General features: G+C 34.1%; 1 protein-coding gene across 10 annotated transcripts in view; it reads right to left on the minus strand.

Moving 5' to 3' along the window:
• Positions 1–567: 567 nt before the first annotated feature.
• LOC142351842 (uncharacterized) overlaps positions 568–18,576 on the minus strand; it is a 213,226-nt gene continuing 195,217 nt past the window's right edge. For 5 of the 10 annotated variants that reach the window (XM_075404059.1, XM_075404063.1, XM_075404057.1 and 2 more), the window contains 5 exons: positions 16,541–16,570; positions 11,552–11,684; positions 9,595–9,879; positions 3,319–3,390; positions 568–1,031 (listed from right to left, as the gene is read on the minus strand). In XM_075404059.1, coding sequence (XP_075260174.1) covers positions 617–1,031; positions 3,319–3,390; positions 9,595–9,879; positions 11,552–11,684; positions 16,541–16,570 — 935 coding nt within the window. In that variant the 3' untranslated portion in view covers positions 568–616. Of the gene's footprint in view, positions 1,032–3,318; positions 3,391–6,017; positions 6,061–9,594; positions 9,880–11,551; positions 11,685–16,540; positions 16,571–17,803; positions 17,831–18,576 lie in introns of all 10 variants that reach the window. The other 5 variants (XM_075404064.1, XM_075404058.1, XR_012760972.1 and 2 more) reach the window with 5 other exon arrangements.

Genomic DNA, 18,576 nt, shown 5'->3' on the forward strand with positions numbered 1-18,576 from the left:
GCTGGGGGGCTATAATGGTAAAAACCCGAAAAATAGGCACAAATAAGAGTGTGAAAATAAAGTGTGACTTTTTTCATGTGAATCAAAATTCAACTCAATTTCTTTCAGTAAAACTAAACCTTTTTTGGTATTTTTGAACAGCATTGACAATCATTTACAGCGAACATCGAAGCAACAAATTTTGCCCTCCTTTAAACAAGCACTATCATAATCTGGAGAACGCAAATAAAATTGAGACCGTTTCCTTTTTTACTCATTGTTTCATGAATAAAATATTTTTTAATTAAAATTCGAATTTCTTTCGAAAAAATTTAAAACGGTCGTGATTGAAGTATTTCGAATTCACTGAATAGCCCTGTGACTGTTAATGCTTAGTTGCGGCTTAATTAAAAAATAACCATTACTGAAAAAACGGCGCTATTGAGAAATAACCGAAAAATTCAGAAATAATTACAGAAAAACGGCCTGATTAAGAAATAACTACTGAATGAAAAACAGCGGCGTAATTCAGAAATCGCCACAGGAAAAAATGGCGAAACATATCTCATAATACGAACTGTTGCACACAGATAGTTTAAAAAGGAAACGGCTCAAATAACCTTTTTTGTGTTGCAACTTAACTAAACTTAGCAGCCAGATCGATAAACGCAGTCGGCGAGTTCAACTCTTGCTCATTTTCAGGCTTGACCAAATTCATCGGCCTCGAAATCGGAACATCATCTTCGTCATCGCCATCAACAACGTCGGGTTCAGGACTTGCAACGTCGCCAGACTGGACGAAACCAAAGTTCCGTTCGTCTTTCGGGGGTGTGAATGGCGAAAGTTGAAGTCCCATCGACTGTCGGAACCCTGGGGGTAATTTCAAGTGGGGTGGGGGCTGTTGCGGTTTGGGAGGGAACCTCAAGGGGGTTCCGATGTTGCTGGGAGCTCCGAGTGGTTTGGAGGGTGAATGAGGTTTGTAGGAGGATGGGGGAGCGAGGGGGGCAAGTTGGGCTGATGGAATTGTTGCCATGTTAAGACTGGTTGGCCTCCTGCAAAAAAGTGACGCCATTTTTAGCAACCCAGGGGTAAAATTGATTTTTGTGTTTCAGAAAATTTATGCAGCGTTTTCTAGCCGTTTTCTCTTTTCATTTCTTAAGCAAGAACTGATTAATTTAATTGTTACTTGCTGGACAAGTTTTTTTGTTTCAAATTTGCTAGCAAAAACAGTTATTTGATTTAATAGTTTGCGGTTTTTCTTTGCTAAAATATAAGGTTAACTGTAGCGTTTTATCGAAAAACATGTTAACCGTATTATTTCAGTTTTAGTTGGATAAAATAGACGGATAAAATAGATTAATTAATATTGGCATCCATCACATTAACCCCCCCCCCCCCCAAAAAAAAAAAAAAAAATTAAACAGTACATGTGAAGTGCTCGATTTCCGCAAATATTGCCGCCTCTGAACCACCGACCGATGTTTAGACGAAAACAGGTCTAAAATGTATATCATAAAATGCAAATTCAGAAACTTTCGCCAAAACCAATTTACTCCTATGAAAATTAATAGATTAATATGCCCAGTTTTACGGTCCAGACATCATTTTTTAAAATCTTTTTACCACCTTTGGTGCTTTCTGAGTAGTTTTTTAGTACTCATAGTGTAATTAATTGACAATTGACATAATAGACTGAAAATTTTTCCAATGGAAACAGCGTGCGAGCTACGTCTGCATCAGCAAACAAAATAGGAAAAATATTCTTCTGCAAAACAGAAAATACAGACAAAGCGTGCCGAAAAAAAGATAGCACGACAAATTTTGAGCTAGAATTCGAAAAAACTTTGTCCAAATTAAAATCAAGATCCCGAATTTCCTAGAAATGGACTTTGAGAGACATTTCAGCCTGCTTCAGTGGGGAGGGAGGAGGGAGGGAGGGGACGCCTAAATGGGACTAAGAAGTTCAATAGTGGGCTTCAAATAACCACATTAGAGGTTAACATATACCACTATTATAATTTAAAGTAAAAATGACACCAGTTTCGGCAAACTTTTCATTTGACATTTAATATTAAATTGCCGCCAATTGAGTTGAGCTGCTAGAAATTTAGAGATGTAAGAGAATTTTACATCACGCGAAAAGCAAAAAGTCAAGGGCGTAAAAGTCACTCGAAAAGTCAAAATTGTCAAGCGAAAAGTTTGCATCAAAAAAAGATACACACGTTCACAATAATTGCAATGAACTTCGTTCAAGAGCAATTAAAAAAATCATGAAGGTAGGCGAATGCAACAAAATAAATCTTAAAAGGTTATCAACGCAAAATTAGTATATCTATTAAGAGCCAAGCAGATTAAAAACAAAAGTTTTCACTCACTTGGTCGAAGTTTTTTTTAACAATAAAACATTCAAAACGTAGATATTTATGGTGTTGACCTGCAGTAAATTTACTATTTTTACCAAAAGCGCTAGAGAACAGAATGTTTGGCAGCTGGAAAAAACCTTCGTGAAATTTTTATCCACAAAATGCTTAAAAAAATGCTGAAATTCATTAAAAGATTGTTCAAATTGTGTAGATTTGTTTACTTTTTTTCAATTGTATAAAACCAACGACTCCTTTTTTGTCGAACGCTACACAATATTCTTTCCGACTAGAAAAACCTGATTGTCACGTAAATTTTAAAGAGATGCAAAAAAGATTAAAGCTTGAAAAAAAATAACTAAACACTTTTCCAACAATTTTTGAAAATTTTTGTTTTTAATGTCATCGAAATCCTCATTACGTTTCTAATCTGTAGCCAATTGTCCCGGGAGGGGGGTCGCAGATGAGACCGTCTCAGACTGGAATATCCTCTGATCAAACTCAACCGCGCTCAAAATTTTGTGCGTTCGAAGTGCGCTTGAATCGGCTTCTGACAGACTCAAGTGCAATCTGATTAGACTATCCTGCAACTTTGATGTTGTTCAGACCTCGTAACTTGGAGCTCGCAGGCGTGTGGTCAGGTTTTTCGGATCTAATTTCGGTCTGGAATCTCAGCCTGGGTGATTGCTCGCTCCCAAACGAAGTGTGATCATAGAACACTTCGTTTGGGAGCAATCACCCAGACTGAGATTCCAAACCGAAATTAGATCCGAAAAACCTGACCACACGTTTGCGAGCTCCAAGTTACGAGGTCTGAACAACCTCGAAGTTGCAGGATAGTCTAATCTGATCTAGTGTAATCTGATCTAGTCTCTAGTCTAGTCTAGGCTGATCTTTTTTTTCGATGGGTCTGATCATGGGGAAGTTTGAAAAAACACCTCAGCCCGTGTAAGGGGTTGTTCATTTAAGGGTAACTTACGCAGCTGGATAGAGTGGGTTCTCCGCATAATCTGCACCGTCTGGTTTGTCAGTCCCAAAATCCAATGGAGAGCTGAAACAGTGGGAAGCAAATTCCGACTTGAACCCATCGTTTTAAATTTTAAGAATCCGTTAAGATCAATATTTTCACTACAAGTGGATAAATTGTCAATTACAATAATGTCAGGGTTTGTACAGTTCTACTTCTTTCCAACATTATCGTTTTATCAATGCATCGAACCAATGATAACAGACCAAGTAGCATCATTATTAGCAAAAACTGAAATCTAAACAATAATTATCAAGCGTTGTTAACTAATTAGTTTACAATTCATTGAAGGATAGTGTAAACGGATATTTTTACTGGACGGTTTTTCTCAAACTTCTTTATAATCGGAAAAAATCACAAATGTCTCTAAGTTAGCTAAGGTTCTTTTATCTTATATTTTCTGCAGAGGTCAATTGAGCAGCACTGGAACAAGATGGAAAATAATCTTCCTCACGAAAAACATAGAGAAATGCTATCATGCTACACAAAGGAAAACACATTTCAACAGAATATTGGGGGGGGGGCAAATGCATCATTATTCAAAGTAATTCATTTGGGCTGGAAATTAGAAAAACAAATTTTCGAAAAACAGAGCCAAAAAAATTTTTAAAGGAAAACACAAATTTCTCTACTAGTTATCATCATCCATGGGAAAGCGATGCTAGGCAAGAAAACTTTTGTAAAGGCTATTTCTTATCAAGCATTTATTTTTTGCGTAGATGTATAGTTTATTGAGCAATTAAGCAGTCAACACGTGTATTTTTCTTCTGTTAAAATTTCAGATACACCAAAACAATCAAGAGCCAAAAAATTGGGAAAATTCGGATCTGTATAAGTGATAGGTTAATCTCCGATATCTCAACTTGAACGTTTTAAAGTTTTTAGATCAAAAAAGGCAAATCGTAGAACGATTACAAATGACAACAGCCGTGCTTTTGGGAAAATAACTTAGTATTACATTATCAAGCGATACAAGATTGTTTTAACGTTTGAGGAAACAGATTATTAAAAACAGAAAGTTTCTTAAAAATGTCAAGCCAAAAAATCAATCAGAGAGAAAGTTTTTGAAAAAAGAAAGTTTCTTAAAAACGTCAAGCCAAAACTCAATCAGATTTTTTTTGACAATTTTAGATCAGTCGACAAGAGGCTCAAATCCAAATAGAAATAACGCATTCAAGCCAGAAGAACTTAAAGCTTAGCAAAATCTTAAAGGGTCACAAGAAAGCTATATTTCTGCCTTTTGCAGTAGGAACTCGTGGTTTTAAGAACAAGGATGCAAATACATTCTAAAAAGGAGACTTAATAGATTTAATTTACATTCAAACCATATTTTGGATTAAAAATTTTTAAAAAGTGAAAAGATTGAACAAAGGATTTGGAAAAAATTTAAGTTATCCATGAACGCATTCTTACTTCTCTTGAGGAAATTGGAATTTGTACGTGCATTTTGATTCAGAACCGATTTCGTTTTCTGATATCTGAAAAAAAACGGAAAAAAACTGAAAATACTCAGTGGGGGCCATTTTGCTGTTAAATAGGTCCAAACACTTGCGTTTTGTAAAAAAAAAAACAAATCTGTTCTGTTTTGGCCCGCAATGTGTTCTACGCCCCCCCCCCCCCCCCCCTTACAAATTATGTGTTGTTATATGGCACGTTACTGTGTAAAAAAATAGCAGGTGCGCCTGGGTGAGCTTAAAATGTAAGCCGACTAAGCTGGAGGGGGGTTGTCAGAACAGAACGCATCCAAAAAAACTAAGCTGACAGCCCTTTTGAAATCAGGTGTCTGGATAATTTCTCGCTGCAATTCACATTACGCAACGTTGTCAAATTCAAATGACAACATTTAGGGATATTGTAAACTTCTTACTATATAAAAGAATTATATATTCTCATTTTTTTATATGGTGATGATTGGTGAAAGACGGTAAAAATAAAAAACTCTCAAAAATTTCTTTTCGATGAACTTTTTATTTATCATTATTAAGGTTGCAAAACCGAGAACGCTTAATAATCCGAATAATTTTAATCGACTTTTACATCTTTTTATCCGAACCTTTTTACGGAACACAATGGAAAAAAAATATTCACTTTAACTAGCTTAAGGCAAAAGTTTGAGAAACTCGTCAAAATCAAAACTTTGTAAAAAGTGACCAGATCTGACTGAAATGAAAAAAGCAGCCGATATGTCTTCTTATTATCAAATTACGATAGAATGGTTTCTATAGATGATAATGAATTTCTGATGACAAATAAAGTTGACAGAGAAATCAAATCCAACAAGCAGTCGAAAGAAAAACAGAAAAACAGATGGATAGAGAACACAAGTAATACAGTAATCCAGAATAAGCAGTTATCCTAACCAAAATCCCTCTTCGCCAATTAAAATCCAGGATCTTTTCCGTTTGTGCCCCCCCCCGTAAGTCTATGCTCTCCCCAATTTCAGAGCACTTGCTAACACATAGTAAATCAATATCTAAAAATATGGCACCTGCGGCAGGGGATGCAGATATAATGCGGCCACTAAGCTGGGGGAGCACAAACGGAAAAAATCCAAAAACCAGATTAAAACCCAGATAAAACCCAGATTATAGCCCGGATTAGAACCCCGAATTAAACCCCAAATTACCACCCTTCGAGAGAAATTTTGATACCTTGCTTTTGGTCTACATGTTGACAGTGTAAATAACATGCTCTCTAAAACATCAATCTGAGTTAGTTTTGCCCCTTATAGTTCCCTAAATTAAATTGTTTAGAAGAAATATTAACGTGTCATTTCATTAAAAACAATTTTCATTAAAATTTATCCCGGCAGGAACCTATTTTACCCAATTATAAACCATTTTATTATTTTGAGACTAGAAATACCTATAAAAGCGATATCTTGAGGTCAAAAAGAGTTCATTTTTTAGGCCTCAAATTATCCAAGACAATCGATTTTTCTTAAATAATTTGAGGCTTAAAATATGAACTATTTTTGACATCAAGATATCGCCTTTATAGGTGTTGTTAGTCTCAAAGCTATATACTGGCGTACAGCATATTTATATAAAGTAAAGAATGAAAGCTAATGTAACCCGAGATCTGAAGGGATTTTTCTTTAATGATCTGTTTGTTAATCATAAATGGATCATATATGATTCCTTGATAACGTACAAAGAAGTTATAATATTTGATTGGGTTGTAGCTTCTTATCAGTCGCACACGAATCACATATGATACCATAAAAATCATAAACAATAGCTGAAGATTTTTATAGCATCAGATATGATCCGTGCCCGATTGACAAGAAGTTACAACCCAGTCAAATTCTAAACCCGAAATCAAAGCTTTTCGAAATCGTGATTATAACATGATATTCCAATGACTTATTAAAATTTTCCTCATTTTTGATTTTTGTATAGAATCAAATGTTAATTTCTAAACGAATAATTTGCCAGCATTCATTGTTCAAAATAGTTTGTCAGTTATTCTATGAACAAAGGGGTCGGTTTTCCACGGTATCTTTAGGAAAAGTTAGTAATTCTACTATGAAATCAGAAATACTCGTCGGAACAGAAGACGAGTTATAGCGTCAAAACGAATGGTTCATAATATTGCTGCAAAACGAAGAAATTCGAACACGCACACACACTCATGCTATGGGGAGTTATAGAAAATATAGTTTAATACTCACCGAAATTTTGTTCAAATCAATTTTCAGAAATTGTGTTTCAGTCCCATTAGTATTTTGGTTAGGTTTCAGTTTAAACAGCTTTATTAGTGGAAAAGATATTAGAATTTGGCGGAAAAAATTAAAATTATTTGTTGCAGCTGTATGAAAAAAAAACTTTCCCTTATTTTGTTTTCAGTTATTTTCATAACTTAAAACAATAAAATTAAACTTATTAGCAACATATTGCTCGCATTGAAAACACTGAGAAAACAACCGATTTATTTGGATTCAACTTAACACTTAAGAGTTCACCATTTTTCTAACGAAAGACGTTTGTTACCCTGAATTTTTCTTGAAACCCAACAAAATACGATGAATTTGTTATTCAAAGCGCCTCTCCAGAATAAAAATTGTTTCGAATTTGATTCCAATCAGATTTCAGCTACATTAAAGAAAAAGATAACTATATCTACGCTTAATAAATGACTTTAATTTTGTTTGCCGCACAATAAATTTGTACATCTACACATAATTCAATCAACAAATTTCTTATACTGTATTTTAATAGATTTTTGAGGAAAATTTTCCCTTTATTTAGCTCAAACTGTCAGAAAATCTTATCGATGGGCTTATTCTTGTACGTCTGTCGGCAAAATTTTTACATGCAAGATTCTGTTTATTCTTTTCTGATTTAACAATTTAACTTGATTATAAATTGAGAAAAAATAGGTCCTTCGGTTATGTTTCAGAAGCAGACGGAAATCTTTTTTCCTGCAGTCCAGCCTCCAGCCCATAGGTATGTTCTTCTGAAGACCCTCATTAGAAAAAATTGTAGTTTTTAAATGCAGACGGTTTGCTTGAAATATCAAACGACAGAAACCACAAGTTTCTTTCTTTCTTTTCAAACAAAGTCTATCTTGATTGCTCAAGTCCGTCACGCATGTTTATAAGAAGAAATTTATTGGAAGCCGCCGGTTGAAAGTCACCTCTCTTATCAGGGAAAAGATGCACAAAACCGGAATCTATGGCAATTGTTTTCTCTTACCTTCTTCCTCTATTTTTCTCTCGAAAATCAATGTTTTGCTCAAAAACCTTCAATTTGTTTAAACTTCCTTGAGTTTAATAAAACAAACTGTGATGACTGAAAATGCCCTTCTTTTGAGCTTACGTTTCGTTCCTATTGATCCGAGATGTCTCCTGCTCTTCTTCATAGATAGCCCAAATTTTTTTAAAAACTTGTTGTTATCAGAAAAAATTTCAATTTTTTTCGCCCGCAAAAGAATTCGTTCCTTTCCCGACTACTCTCTATAAAAGTCAAAAATCAAACAATTTTACCTTATGTTTCATATTACTTTATTGTTATTCAATTTAGCAAATAATTTCAAAAAATTAATGGGTCTTTCTTAGATATCTTTTCTTCATGTTTTTTGTATCAATTTAATATCATTATATCAGAGTCTTACATGGATACATGCAACGACTGGCTACATTTTGACCGCAGGAACATCTTGTGGAAATTGAAAAACCTGAACTGAAACTCCTCGCACCCTGAGACTTGGCTGAAGTTTTTTTTAGATCTTCATAAATTAATATTTTATAAAATTTTCATCGATTAATTCGTGATTTCAATGTTGTTCGCAGAAGACAAACAAATAGATTTAGTCATACAAAGTATTTATGTGCGTTTTTGGAGTCCAAACAGACTATTTTAAAAGTTATTCCAAAAATTTAAAACGATAGTTTTGATGTCACTTAAATCGATTTAAAGGTATTAACAAGGTTATAGGGACAAACTTTGGTTGTTTATTGTTAATTTTCTGCTGCAGGATTTTGTTTCACAAAATCTTTTTCAATCGTTTTTTTGCTAAATTTTCTCAATGAGGGTGGATTTTTGATTAGCAATATTATAGTGGGTTCTTTCTTCTTGAAGTCTCCGAATTTTTTTTTAGTTTCAGATACTAATTTGGCCATGCTTTTCTGCCGCACGGTTTGAAGTTATTAGTTGGCAGGTAGAGAGACACAGTTAAACGTGATTGTTATAAGAGGTTAGTTTAGCAAGACAAACTGGTGAATGATATAAAACTGTAATTATATTATGAGTTATAACCGGTATCAAATTTTCGGCCGTAAATCGATCATATTGTCTCAAAACTTTATGAAATATCTTTTCGAATTTGTTAAAAATGTTTCTCTTTTGTTGTGGTGAACATAATTTACAAGTGTTTAAACTGTCAAGTGGACTATACGTCATCATGTCATAGTAGTATATGAAAATAGCGCTGAATTATGCTTCCTAAATTCTGTATTTTATTCTGCACAGTGTCATAATCATGCTAGAAATACACTGTTCATAGTATAATTCAGCGTATAGAAAGCAATCCTCAGACCAAAAAATTAGTTCATAACAAAAAATCTTATCTGTTAAACAGATTGATACAGAAAATAGGAATAAAAAATTTCGTTCCAGGTGTAACTTGTAATGGCATAGACAAGCATGAACAATAAACAAACAGAAATTGGGCAATTTTCTTATTAGTATTTGGGCAATATTATCACACGTCTTTATTCATGCTTACGAAGCTGGCACATGCATAGATGACGGGCGACTGTGATCACGCTCAAATGAAGTGCCCGGGTTCATCACTAACGATTTATCCCCGGCGTAGACCCCCTCCGGGCTATCCCGAGCCTGGGGGTGGGGTGTAGACGCTGCGGTAAAAGAGGGCGAAAGTGGGTCTTTGTTAGACCCAGTGCTACCCCCGGTGACCGAGGAGTCATCTTGTGAGTAATGCTCGTAGGCGTACAGGGTCTTTCGAGGTTTGGGCGAAAAATATCGCAGGAAGGGGTATACCCGCGCGGAGCTGTTGAATAAAAAAAATTAAAATTAATATTGTTTTCGAGTTAAAATTAATGAAACTTTAAGCTTATCATGTACCATTCTAGACGAAAATTTTGTTGGGGGTCTAAACAGGTGCAACTAATGTGAAAATGGACTAGTACTGGATTCGAACCAACATCTGTTACTTGCAAGCCTAGTGTGCTATCCATTTACACCAACTGGTCTTAAGCTCTCGAACTTGGGCATCTCTTATAACCCGTTCTTACGTTCTTTCTTGCTCCTCAAGGCTTCATTTCTCTAGCCACGTATGCGTTGAACAAGTAGAGCTCTTAAACTATGTCAAGCTTATCTTATGCACAATTTGCAGTAGGTTGTTCTCTCTCAGCCTTCTAACAAATTATTTTGGTAACCTTTATGCACGAAAGAGTGCTGAAAAGCGCTGATTAGGAAAAAAATTCGATCGACTGTGCTATTCATTGTTTTTAAAAAGCACTTTTTAAATTAGATATGAAAACGCTGAATAGTTATGATAAAGTGACACAGTAAAAGTTAATTTATGGGACTTAGTTCAGAGTATGAATCAAACAAATTCAGGGCAAAATGTGATCTGAATCAGACTCTGAATCAGTACCGATAACGTTCTGAATTTCGCTCTGATTCAGTACTGATTTTGACTTAGCGTTAGGTAAGGGTAATGGTTGAGTTATACTGCCATAGTTAATTCAGCGCATTAAGCGCATATCTTACAGAAATTATTTCAGCGCATTTTGATTTTAAAAAATTTGCTGAAACGGCTCTAAAATGATCAAATGTGGCGAACTGATCAAAGATGGAACGTTTCAAAAACCACAGATTAGAATTCAAAGGTCAAAGTTCAAATTTAAAACATGTAGAAAAAATTGATGAATGAAAACTTAATGGAGAAAACGTTGACATTCAAATGAGCACATTGATGCTCAATTGCATGTTTTTGGCATTTTTCGAACGTTCGCTTATTTCAACTTTATGGGACAGACTATACTACTATCGTGGTATTATATGGTATCTATGATGAAAGGAATGCTTATGAGGTATTTTTTTACCCTTCGATCAGGTTTCAAATCTTGACTTTCCCACTACTGATAAATGTCTCAGTAGTGCATGACCATGTCATCGAAGTATAATGTTCTGTTGACCGCTCGATCTTCATTTCTTTCAAAGAATAAAAAAAATGTTAACATTTGATCTGATTTAACAACTCTAACAAATTTAACCCAACCCATCTATGCAGTATACAGACATATAAAATGTAATGGTGGGGCATAAACGGAAGTTGTGAGGCGGGGTGGTGGGGGCGGGGGGGGGCATATGATATGCAGCATTTAATAAATGCTTTTTGCATCTTTTTTTACTCGGTGAAAGTTAATGTTTTGCATTGATAACTTGCGTAACCCAATTAATCTTGATTTTAACGAGGGCGGGGGGGGCTGTTCTTCCCATTATGCCCTCGCATGAAACTATAGCCCCCATTATGGTCTAATTAACATGATTGGGGGGGACTAGATGTTATGTGACCACTAAGCTGGGGGGGGGGGGCTATAATAGCAAAGAGACCCCCAAAAAATTGTTTAAATTTATGTCAAAATTTAAAGTTATCATTCTTGAAGTTTTATTCTGAAATAATGTGATTAGAATATTGTAAAAATTAGACTTACACTCGTCCTTTCCGTCTCAAACAGCAGAACAGAATAATTAGCAGAATTATTATGAAGATGACAGCAAACACTATGAAGAAAGGGGCCAACGAGGCCGTCGCAAACTCCGCTTCTTGAGGTTCCACTATCGGCTCTGTGAACAAACAACACAATCATGTGAACAAATTTGTAATTAGTGAACAATTATCTGGAACTCGCTGAAAGTTGAAAAAAGCGACAATTTACAAATCATGAACAAATTAGAGTGAAAAAATAAGTGATCATATTTAAGTGTTCTATTGACCTGTAAATAGCGAACAATTATGTAAAAGTAGCTGAAAGTTAAAAAAAATTAAATAATTTAAAAAAAATGAACATTTTTTTAAAAAAAGGAACATTGTTAATTTCCTCTAGTACACATAAGTATAAAAAGCAAATGGTAAAAGAGGCAATGTAAAGTTAAGAATATACCATTATGTAAAACTATAAAATCATTAAATTACTTAATTAAAAATTTGACCTTACATTATTAAAAAACGGCCTAAAATGCGAGCATAAAATGTTCTCACAATTTTATATGTACATCGTGAAGATTAAAAATTTAAATTAAAATCTAATGCTCTCAATATCATCTTTTATATATGTTACTTTTAAGTCCTTCAAAAATTCTTTCCAAAAATATTCTTTAAGTTCTTTTTTTAAGGAAGCTTTCGATGTTGTTTTCAGTCTAATATTAGAAGGCAGACTATTATAAATTGGAATGGCTTGTGCAATAAAAGAATCAGTTAAAAACTTATTGTTCTTTCTTATATCGAACGTTACTTTTTTTGACCTGTCAAGTTGTTTTATTCTCATGGTGGAGAGAGGTTCAATTTTATATGCTGGAAGATCGTTGCTGAGTAAGCGAATAAAAAATTTTGAGCAACGATATTTCAAGAGAAGAGAAACTGGTAGTGTTTTGTTGCGAAGTTTGAGATCTGTAGACCGATAGTATTTTCTCCTATTAAAAATGGACTTTATTCCCCAATTAAATTGTTTTTCTAAAGTTGTGAGTAATTACTTTTGCAACCCGATTAGAATTAGCGCGGAATAATGTAGATGACTTATTACTATTGCATTAAGTAATAAGACTTTCGTTTTCTCTGGTAAACTTTTACTTTGTGTATTCAAAACTTTTATTCCACAAGCCATTCTCTGAAGAATTTTTTTCACTTCTCCATCAAATTTTAGTTTGCTGTTTATAATTACGCCAAGATACTTCACACTATTTGATTCTGCTACTCTTTCATTGTCAACATTCAGAACAGTATTTGTTAACCACTTCCTGGTGCTGAACACAATATATTCTGTTTTTTGTTTGTTCACTACTAAGTGGGACTTTGCAAAAAGTCAATAATTTTTGAGATGTTATGTTCAAGTTTTGTTTTTGCCAATATTTCATCAGTGTCGGATGTAAAAAGAAAAGTATCGTCTGCGTACTGGACAACCGTGCAATCCTCTTCAACAATCTTTGCTAAATCGTTGACGTAAATGTTAAATAATAGAGGTCCTAAAATAGTACCTTGTGGAACTCCCCTCTTCAAATTTATCCAGTCCGATTCAATTAGATTCAGAACAACTCTTTGCGTTCTTTTACTCAAATAATTCTCTATTAAATTGGTAGCATGTTCATCGAAACCTATATTTTCAAGTCTCCGTAACAGTATTTTGTGGTTTATAGAATCAAAAGCCTTTGAAAGATCTAAAAACGCCCCTGTAACATATTTTTTCTTGTTGAGTTCTAATCTTATTTGTTCTGTCGATTTCAGGATAGCATCAATTGTTGAAATTTGTTTTCTATAACCAAATTGACTGGCCGACAATATTTGCTCCCTTTCTAGGAAACTTGTGATTTGTGAACTGAACGCCTTCTCAAAAATTTTTGACAAAGCAGAAGTGACAGAAATAGGTCTATAATTGAGTGGGTCTTCGGGATTCACTTTTTTGAAGAGTGGAGTTACACAAGCTTTATTAAGATCTTCTGGAAATTTTCCTTCTGTAATGAATTGATTAATGAGATAACATAGTGGTTCCGCTAGCGCTGCTTTAGCATCTTTTATTGCCCAAGCTGGTATTTTTGAAGGACCGACTGGTTTACTTGTATTCAATGAATCTATGAGCACATTTGTTTCCTTGGTTGTTATATATCGGAAAGTAAACACTTTCTCGGAGCAGTTTTAGGAGGAACGTTGTTAGTTTGTTGCAAGCCAATGAACTCTCCTAGAGTCGAAAATCTGTAATTTAGAAGATTTGCGATTTCCATGGGTTTTGTTATCTTATTACCAAAACAGTTTAATAAAGATTGAATTCTTGCTTGAGTCTTTTCTTTATTACGAAGATCTTGAAGGAGTTTACCATCTGGCTTTTTCACTGTTTAACTCCATAAAACTTGAAAGAACTTGTTTTTCTTTTTGACGGATTAAATCGTTTTTAGTTTCATCTTCGCTAATTCTTGAAAACAGTCTTTTTGTTTCCTCACATAACCATTTTTCTTGAAGCAAGAATTTTGGTTTATCTTTTCTAATATAACAGGCTTTAATTGGAGCATGGAGTGCTAATGCTCTTTCAATAATTCTTTGAAATTCTAATAACATCATATCTCCTGTCACTGCACCGTAAAAGTGTCTCCAGTCTGAATTTTCAATAAAATTTCTGAATGCTATGGCTGAATAGTTTTTTGTCAAAAAATTTTTTCTTTGTTGTTTTTGATTTTAGCATCACAGATTTAAGAACTGCGATTGTTGCAAAATGATCAGTACCGAAAATTTAAATACCGGAAAGTGATTGTTAGAATAGCAGAAGTCTGCATGCCAGACGTTTCTTTATATGTAGCCAGAAGTTATAAACTACGAACTTTAGCAATTTTAGCATTTCTTAACAAGCAAAGGTGTGTTTTTTTGTATACGTAATATGACTCTGCTTGAAGGCATATTCAGAACTTATAACTTATGGATTTCAAAAACATTGCTTAAAACAGACAGGTTTGCTGAAATAAAGAAACTTTTTTAACTTAAATCCATACCCACAAAATTGGGAGTCCATATTTTACTTTTTGATAATAATTTCAAAACAGTAACACCAATTAAGGATAAAAAAGAACATTTGATAATAATTAAAGTTGAAAAACAAACAAAGTTTATAGTTGTATTCTGTAGGCCTTCGAACAAAACTGGAAGAAAATTTCCAGAAAAAGCCGTCGTTGACCAGAGGGACTGAAGTTGGGATTGAAATAGTTAGAGGTAAAAAAAAACTGACGACAAAACAAGTTTTTCTAAGTGATTCATTAGATTTACAAATAAGCCGAATTGACACACCATGAAACTGTCTCCTCAAAACAGTTTGAGTGAATCGCATTCTTAGAGACTGGTAAGGCGTAAGGCCCTAACAGAACTTAATGCTCTACGAGCGTTACCTGACATCCCGTTTTGTAGACAAAATTTCAAATCGATCAATCTAAAAATCTGGCAAGCAAAAAATTGAAAAAAGACCATATGACCTGCAGAATGGCTACAAACTCTGTTTGAGAGCAATTAAAAACAATTTGAACAGAAGAACTAACAAAAGCCACATAAAACTACAGAAAAAATACATTAAGCATTAATGTTATTGAAATGATTGAAGAACAATCAGCAAGTCTTAATAGGCTACGAAACTTCTATAATACTTCAGAAATAAACTGCAAAAAAAATGGTAATTTTGCATTTTTTTTTCAGGTTTCTCAACAAAAAATGATTTATACCCAGGAAGCTCTATTCACTTGGTATCTAAAAACTACTTAAGTAATATGGGTCTTTTCAAATCCCTCGTGAAGCAGTAAAAGCGGATCTTTTCCGTTTGTTATCCCCAGTACGTTTTGCGCCCCAGTTACAGAGCACATGCCATTACATTGTAAATAATCATGTAAAAATGTGGCACGTACGTCGGGGGGGTGCAAATTGGATGCACCCACTAAGCTGGGAGAGCACAAACACAAAAGATCCAAAAACCAGAATAAAACCCAGATTAAAACCCTCAGTAAAGCCCGGATTAGAACCCTTTGAGATAACTTTTGATACTTTGCTTTGGGGTGGGGGTGGGGTGGGGGGTAGGCACAAACGGAAAAGATCCCAAAAAAGTTTTGAAAAAAACTGCTTTAAAAACTGCACTTCAAGAAAATTCAAAACCACTGCAAATGTTTCTTAACTGTATCCTTCTCTGCGCAAATTTCACTCCAATAAAGTTGATTTAATGACAGCGCCGCAATACAATTATAATTTTTCGAATTGTATAGAGAGCGACTAAGTAATAGCAGTTGGGAGGCTGACATCGGCCATTAACCAAACCATTAATAATGAGCCAAATTGCTGCAGTGGAAAACTTATTTTTTCGTGCCTTCTCTTTTATCTTCTCCGTTGCCCCCCCCCCCCCCCCGTACGATATGAACACCTAGTTTCAGAGAACGTGTCATTACATAGTTAATAATTATGTAAAAATATGTCACGTGCGTCTGCGGGTTGCAAATAATTGCACCCAATAAGCTGGGGGTGGGGGTGGGAGCAAACGGAAGAGATCCAAAATTAGCTGAAGTCAGCGCATTTTGACGGTGCAAACGAAGCTCAATCAGCATGTGCAAAACAAGATAAGAAAATTTGCATTTATCAGCTAATACTGAAAAAAAATAAACAAATTTACGCTAGACCTTTTCTGTTTCAAACCCCTCTCAAGAAAACAGGTTATATCAGAAATTATTATTTAAAACTTTCCAACTTTCATGCAACAAAATATTTTTGATGATCACAAATTCATCAATGCTCATCAATTTCGATTCAGACATCATTTAATTCATAAAAGGTGAAATTCTAGATAGACGAACAAAAATTTTGGTGACGCAGCATTCATCAGGAAAATGTGATAACTCAGTTATAATTCCATTCCAGAAATAACAACACAGTTGTGATTAAACTTTGGGTGGTAATCAAAACCAATCTTTACCTGTTGGAGCTGTTGGTGTTGTTGATGGAGCTTTAAGATCAAATTATTGTCAATACCGAATTCTCAACAACAATCGTTAGAATTTTTAAATTAATTCGGGTTCTTCCAATCAACCTCAACTACCCCTTCAATTTTTTAAAAGAAAGTAGTTAATTGAGAAGATAGCGCTGAGCCTTTGGAGATATGATATCGTATTGTCAGTTTCTAGTAAGCTACAGAAATTAAGTGTTCCAACTCCAAATTAGACAATAAAGGTTTACTTTGTTTATCACATTTCTTGCAATCAGCCTTCTTTAAACAAGTCCGGAGATAATTTTGTCTGCCGAAAATAAACTATTTAAAATTTAACGATCACAAAGTCAGCTCAATTGGCAAAAATAGAAGAATCATGATTGTCATGTATAATTTCTTGCACGATTCCTGCAAGGTTTTGAATTCTTTAACCGCTACGGTAAACAACTACTGAGAAATTTATTCACTATTGCCATTGAACAAAATCTACACACCTGAAACGTTGAGGTAATTTTTCCTTACCTTAACTTTCCTGAAATTATCCTTAAAAATACCTTAAAGGTTAAAAGGGTGCCACCTTAAATTTTACCACAAAATACCTTAACTGTTAAGGTAAAACTTAGAGTAATTTTAAGGTAAAATTAAGGAAATTTAAGGTGAAATTTGAGGTGGTGCCCCCTTAACTTTTAAGGTAATATCAAATACGCTATCGAAGGTAAAGTTGATAGGAAGCTTTTTGTTTTGAACCGAGATCTTCTCTCAATGGGCTGAATTCATAAGAGAATGTGATCTTCAAGTTAATAATTTTTTAAAAGTGCACATTTTTTTGTCTAACATTTTTTGACGCCTATCTTGCAGGATTTTCAAAGGTCATTGCAAAAAAAGCGTTAATTGCAAGACTTTTGCAAGATCTTTCAAGAGAAGGTCTAGTTAACCTATTTTTACGACTCGAAGAGAAGTTTTGGAGGCGTGTCCTTTTTTTAAGCAAACGTCAATATTTTGTTGGCTAAATTTAATAAAAATACAAAATTATGCACTGCAGTTTGTTACAAAAAAAGTTACGATAATTTAAGGTAGTTTTAGCTTAACAAAGTTCAGACAAATTTTCACCTTAACTCAAGTTAGGGTAAAATTAAGGTAAACGTTACCCTAACGTTACCTTAACTACAGTTTATCTTAACTTTTGTTAGTGTCTACAAATTTGTGACCGGATAGAAAGAAAGTGGAGGAAAGAAGAGAGAAACTTGATACCTTCAAACATTCGAATAGAAAGGATCTCTGTAAAAATTGAGGTCGTTATAAAATTACTAACTTAAAAAGATCTCTAAACTTTAAGATGTTAATGATTTTGAAAGATCCAATGTCTTACCGTGTTTTTATCGGTTAAGCTCATTTATCCAATTTTTTTAAAAAAAATTTTGAAGTAGGATTTTCTTCCATTCAAAATCTGGGGTATATAACTATTGATGTTAGAGTTACACGTGGTATAGATAACGCTCTAAAACTGTGAGACTATAATCGATTATAAAGATCTAGAAAGTACCCTACAGGGGTCCACAAATAAAGAAATAGCAACACCTTTAATAACAAGCACGTGACATGTTTAAATTTCGTTTATTTTCAGTTCTTTTATTATTTGTACAAACAATTACAATTTTTACAAAGCAGTGACCATATCTAAAAGGCGTTCATATTTGTAACTGTTGATTATTAGTAAGCCAGCATGGTCCAGTTTGAACTTTATATTGGCTTTTAACTCTTTATTTACAAACAATGGCACTTTGAATCAAAATTTTAGAAACTCTGATCCGACGTACATGATTGAAATCTCGCAAAATTGAAATATCTCACCAATAATTTGAGACACCTAGAACTCTGGGAAACATTTGATAAGACTTTATTCGAATTAAACCAACAAAATTTCTCGACTTCACTTGAAAAAAATATATTGTTATGTTAAATCTTGATATTTTTTGTGACCCTATTTATAAAGCGCGAACAGGTTCTACTTTTTTTCACCTCAT

This window comes from Convolutriloba macropyga, chromosome 13 (assembly GCF_964194025.1).
Source record: "Convolutriloba macropyga chromosome 13, txConMacr16.3, whole genome shotgun sequence".
Taxonomy (NCBI): domain Eukaryota; kingdom Metazoa; phylum Xenacoelomorpha; order Acoela; family Convolutidae; genus Convolutriloba; species Convolutriloba macropyga.